Below are 6,168 nucleotides of genomic sequence, written 5' to 3'. Positions count from 1 at the left end.
CATGGCTTTACACTCCAAGGAAAACCTTCAACGTTACCAACCCACATCCAGGCTACAAACATTGGGAACCTTTCAACCTCTCCAGCTTTCCTCAGCAGGCACTATAGAGCTCACCCTGAGAAGTCAAGCCAGTACCACCCACTGAGCTCACCCAGGCTGCCTTTGTATGGCAGGTGTTTGATGGCAGGGACAGAACCAGGCCCTGTAGCGAGGAGGGGGGTGGCACTGGGCATGGAATGGCACCAAGTCACAGGCAGTGACCTCCAGCAACATCTGGATAGTCCACAGGTGTCACAGCAAGGTGTCAAGTGTCACTTTACCCCATCCTGCAGAGCACATTTAACTTGACCCAAGCTGCACCACAAGCCCCAAGCACACGTTCTGCAGTGCCAGGTACTCCAGTTAAATTCTGAACAACAGGTTGTAACCAAAACTTTAATCCCAAGGATCTCACAAAAGACATTTTACAAGTGACATGAAAATTCTTGTACAGTAAAGAAATGTTTAATTCATAACTTTTACAATGTACCATTACACACTCAACACATCCACTCCAGTTGTCAGTTCTGCTGTGTATTTGGTCTGTTCAGAGGTTCTGGAATAGATGGTCGATCAAACAATCATCTATGTAGGAAGTACTCTAGTCACATGAAGTACAAAATTAACTGACCCTACAGCTAAAAATTTATATTTCACATAATATAAAGTAGCTCAGTTCCAGGGAATGGAAGTCAGAACTGAGCTCTGGGCAAAACTGCAGCTCAGTCCTTCCCTTCACACCCCACTGGCTCGACGTTCCTGACTGTTCCAAGAACTGCACTGGGAAGCACCTGCACCTTGTTCTGCACAGACAAACCTGCCCACAGCCACACTCTGCAATGAACACAGCTTCATTGCACCCCTCCTTCCTGAAGCTGAATCCCAGCAAAACACACCCCAGCAGCCAAGGCCAGAAGCATTCTTCTATCTATGCAAGACAAACTGCTCATCACTCAACACAAACAACAAACAATGTATGATGGTACATTGTAAAGTGATTAATATTACAAATCATATGATCTGCTCAGAACCATATACAGATTCACATCTTTACATTTGCCACCTGTTACAAGATACAAGGAACAAAGCAAGTTCAACAGCTAAAACATTTTAAAAATGCACCAAGCTTTATGAAGTTTCAAAACAAAACAATGTTCTGTACATACTCCTCCTGTCCTCAGATCTAATGACTTCCTGTACACAGCTCCTGCTCACAGTCCTATTTCCTCTCATTTGACCTGGAGCGACTGAAGAAGAAAAGATATGTTAAGTTTCAAGGTGCCAAGAGTAGATTTCACCTCAAGCCCCCCCAATTCAACTCAGTAGATGACTTTTAAGTATTTAAAATACTATTCATTGCATCAAACTGAGTATTTAATTCCTCAAGTAACTGAGGAAGCTCCCAAGACATCTGAGAGGATTCACCACCACAACCTATTTCAGTATTCCCAAGGCATGGAAGCCTTTTCCTGATGTACCCAGAATGCACAAACCATTTTAAGCCCAATCCTACCTGCGAGACCTGGAAAAGGAACGAGAAGGCTTGTGATTCCTCTCCCTTGACAGTGACCTCTCTCTTCTTCTGTCTCTGGAGAGGGACCTGTTAAAGATTACAGAGCAAGAGGATTACGGCATCAGAGCAAAGCTGAACTAATTAGGTTAACAAGGCTATCTAAAGAGCTTCCCTTCAAGAAGGTAAGGTTTTTAGCTATTCAACCAGGGGAAACCTGTTAAAGGTGATGGTATTAGCCTTCCCTTCAGGTGAGAATAATCGGCTTGAGCCACACAACACAGCTTAAGTTGTATTGTAAACAGGCATCCATTCCTTTTCAACAGTCTCAATCCATTCAGAGTCAGACTGCAAGTGACAGTGCCTCAGCTGACACAGCACATCCACAGACACACCTGTGCAGTAACAAACATATCTCTTGTGAACTCTGTAAACTTTCAAGACCCTAACACAGGACTGTGCAACACTGTCCTGTCTTTGCCACCTCACACTGCAGTATGTGACAGAACATGCACAGTGTATTTATCATCTCTACTTGTGGCTCACAGTGGCTGGAAGAGAGCAGCACATGACCACAGAAATTTTGTGAAACACTGGCAGGAATCTCAGACACCTGCAGGACAGAGACACTAATTACTTCCATTCTTGATTTTCTTTAATTGATAACCATGAGGTCTCTCTTAGCTGTGCAAATAACTCCAAACAAGCAATACAGCAGGAGCAAACCCCTTTCCTCCCTTTGACCAAATAACAAAGCCTGCCCTGGAGTATATCGATGCAGACAGACCAAGAAGTAATCTGTTTTCTTTCTTTTTAAACCTCCTGGACACATGCAGCTGGTGCTTACCTGCTGCGGCTGCGAGAGAAGCTTCTCCTTCGTGGTGATCTAGAACCAGAAAAAGGAATGTGAGGTTTTTGATCAAATCTTTCAGCATTAACGGGGTGAGGCATTTCCCAACTTGTCAAACTCACTGTTGGGCCCAGAGAAAGTGCCAAGAATAACTGGCATCCATCATCCAGTAAAAGGCATGGAAAGATTAGGCAAAAAAAACAAAACAAAAACAAAAAGCTCAGTGTGAACAGCACGTTTTCCAAATACGAATTCACTTTTAACTAAGAATGCGTCACAGCAGAGTTGTCCAATGCAACACTTTCCATTTCAACTAAATACACTGCCCAGAACACCACACCAAAGTCCCACAAGTGGTTCTAAAAAATAAAATAAAATAAAAAATAGCACAGACCAAATGGTTTTGGAACCCATGCAAGCCAAAAAGGTCCATGACAAGACATAAAGAGATACCAAAGTGGGAAAAAAAAAGTGAAAAATGCGCTCAGTGTCAATACTGCTAATGCCATTAAGTGCTACATTAGAACTGCATTTTTGTGATTTGTCATTTTTAATGCCATAAGAGTGTGTTTAGACTATTTTCTTTACTCAAAAACTTAAAAATAACCTTAGCTTGGCCCAGTTCATCCCAAAAAAGTCATTGTTTTTAAGTTTTGAAAACTGTTAGTAAAACCATTTAAAGGTGATAGGACTTTTCTGGCAAGGAAAAGCTACATTTGTTAGAGCTGTATTAAAAAAAATATTTAGTTTGGCATCTCACATGCAAATATACTGGTTTCTTTGAAGTTATTCACAGTGTAAGAGCTTCCATATCACCCTTAAAAGTTTTCTCAAGCAACATATGTACGTTACCACTCAATTATGCACAGCCAGCCTTTGATTGAGAAAAGTAATTACTTATAAGCCGCTTACTCCTTATTTTAACCAGCAGTAAACTGTATAAGCAGGAAAAACTTACTAGTTTTTGGTTTCAACAAGCTAGAAATGGTGAGGTGAGGCTGCCGGACTGACTGCCAAGAAGAATTTGCTGAAAAGGTTTTGCCAGATGTTGCGTTGTATTTAGTTGGTTGGCGAAGGGGGTGTTGTGGATTTTTCCTGCTTTTTTGTTAGCCGAAGGCTGCTGCTGTAGTTGTTGTGAAGACATTTGGTAAATAAACAGCTGAGCTGATTGGCCGGGAATGTGTGGGCGGTCGAGGTGGCTGCTGCCGATTTGGTTAAGGTTGGAGAGAAGGCTGAGAGAAAACAGCATGCTCGGGAACCCAAAGGGCGGTGCAACCTGACGACTGGCCATGCCTGGGTCATGTGAAACGACACCAGCCAAGCTGCGTGGGGCGCGCTGGTCACATGACGCCGAAAGGGCTTAGTTGGCTAATGCAGACTCAGAGGGTGGTGAGAAGAGACATGATGGTGACTCTGTAACGGGTTCATTTTTATTAATAGATGGACCAAAAAAGCATAAAAAAAATGAAAAAAAAACAAAAAAAACAAGCCATCAGTACAACCGTCTATTAGCTAACAAATACTCCTACTGTGTTATTTCTTTTTTTCAACAGCAAAAGGGTAAGCTCCAACCCCTGACCTGGGAGGACTTCACTCACCTGCAACAGGTGAATTCAGTCCTGCAAAAACCACGCTGCAGACTTACATCTAGTCTGGGTCCAAGAACCTGCCAGTTACCAAAAATCCTGCTACATTTTAGGGCTGGGTTTGCAAACTTCAGGTGACAGGATTGTCACACAATGCTTTTAAATTCCAGCCTACCACCAGAGTGTCAAGGTTCTAGATGTTTACAAAGCAACTGTTCCTTCAAGTATTTATTATTCAACAGCTGCCTGCTTGGGAAGTATTTAAATTGTGCAAACAAAGCGGAGCAACGCATCTGCATGGAAATGCTAAGCTGTTGTATGTCATGTTTTGCCATTATGGAATAAAGGAAAGGAACAGCCTAAGTTGAAGTATGGGGAAGAAAGTGTGACTAGAAGATGAGCAGATTTTTAGGAGGAAGGAGAGTAAGTTCAGGATAGAGGGCACTGACTACCAACTTGCACAGTGACCTAAGGACCAAAGCCAAAATCCAACACAACTTAAGTTCACCTTGATTTTGTGGGGTTTAGGTTGGAGGTTGTTTTTTCTTGTTTGGTTGGGGTTTTTTTTAGCATTTACCATCTCCAAATTGTGCTCAGATGAACGTTATCCATCAACATGCTTTTAAAAAAAGCCTGCTTCTAGGATGCTAAGTGGTAACAGTGCCAAGAGCTCTAGGAGGGTACTTTGCCCCAGGGTACCTGCGGCGAGGAGGAGGACTTCTCCTGCGATAGTCATCTCGAGGACGTCTGCCCCAGGATGGAGGGGGACCCCGGTTCCGACTCCTCTTCTCCCCATTGGAGAGCTCCACTCTGACACGACACCCACAGAGAGTTCTGGGAAAAGAGATGGATCTCAGTTAGCCCTTCCAGGGACACAGCTGCCTGCAGAATACTTGTGGGATCACTGAATCGTCAGGAGTTGGAAGGGGTCTCTCTCTGGAGATCATCTAATGCAGCCCCCAAGAGAGGGGATTGAGGATGAGGGGAAACACACTCCACATTCCATAAACAGGATTCAATCTAAAAAAGCAGACTCAAAGGTGACAGCCACAAGGTTTGGCCACTTCTGAAGGCCTGTCATGCTATTAAAGCAGGCAGAGAAAGAACCACGGAGTCTCCCTGATCAGTTTTGCCTCTTTATAGAAGCACCATGGAGAACATAACACACACCAAGAGGTGAGAGTCATCTCATCACTTGGCAGCCCAACTCCAGCACAAAAATTAACTGCTCCAGTGCTATTCCTGCTCTCAGGACCAACCTTATACCACCCTACGAAGAAATACTGCACAACAACTGTGCCAAATCCCTGGTTTAGCAGCTGAAGGTTCCCAATTTAAACTGTCCCACTACCCACGATTTCTTACTTTCACAAGGCAAGTCGAGAGGCAGGAATCACGTTTTACCTTCCATCTAGTTCTCTGACTGCATCAGCTGCATCTCGTGGATCTTCAAATTCCACAAAGGCAAAACCAGGAGGATTTCTTGCCACCCATACACTGCGCAGTGGTCCATAGTAGCCAAAAGCTCGCTCTAATTCAGTTTTGTTGCCATTGTTTCCAAGGTTACCCACGTAAACCTTGCAGTCCAGAGGACAAGAGTCACGATGCATTGCTAGGACAGGGGGGAAAAAAAAAAAGCTCACATATATTTAACACACAGCAAGTGTCTATTCGCTTACAAGGTAAATAATTCTGTTGGTTGCGTTTTGCAGAAGCTTCAACAGAGATATGATCTCACATTCTATAAATGTAAGCCTGTGTGGAAGGGGCAGGGACCGTGTTGAAATCCAACACAAAAGCTAGCTGCTGGATCGTATTCACCACACTTCAGGGAAATTCGTTTACTTTTAAGGCTCCTAACTTGGCAGGGAAGCGTCCGTCTCGCCTGCCTCTCGGTCACAGCGGGGGCCGGGCCTGCAGGGGGAGCGCTGAGCGGGAGAAGAGCTCCATTGTTCCCGGAGCCGGGATGCAGGAGAAGCTGCACAGGCCGGGGGGGGGGAAGAAGCAGCGCCATCAGCGGCAGAGGCCACGCTGGCATCGCTCCAGGAATCCCTCTAGAGCGTCTCCTCAGGGCTGCGTGAGAACCCAGCGCTCCCCCGGAGGAGGCGGGAAAGGCGGCACATAAACCTCCCCCCCCGGCACCTCCCGGCTCAGCCGCACCTCGCCTCGCTGGCCACCAAGAG

General features: G+C 44.9%; 1 protein-coding gene across 1 annotated transcript; it reads right to left on the bottom strand.

Annotated features, from left to right (window-relative positions):
• Positions 1–861: 861 nt before the first annotated feature.
• On the bottom strand, positions 862–5,603 carry SRSF3 (serine/arginine-rich splicing factor 3). The gene is made up of 5 exons (XM_010001388.1): positions 5,390–5,603; positions 4,685–4,819; positions 2,397–2,435; positions 1,553–1,639; positions 862–1,286 (listed from the first exon to the last, which is right to left on the bottom strand). Exons 1-5 carry the CDS (start codon positions 5,593–5,595, stop codon positions 1,259–1,261), a joined length of 495 nt encoding a protein of 164 aa, XP_009999690.1. The 5' UTR covers positions 5,596–5,603; the 3' UTR covers positions 862–1,258.
• Between the last annotated feature and the right edge of the window lie 565 nt (positions 5,604–6,168).

This window comes from Chaetura pelagica, unplaced genomic scaffold, assembly GCF_000747805.2.
Source record: "Chaetura pelagica isolate M959 unplaced genomic scaffold, ChaPel_1.0 scaffold507, whole genome shotgun sequence".
NCBI lineage: Eukaryota > Metazoa > Chordata > Aves > Apodiformes > Apodidae > Chaetura > Chaetura pelagica.
Note: the sequence above shows the minus strand (reverse complement) of the source record. Positions and strands in the feature narration are given on the sequence as shown.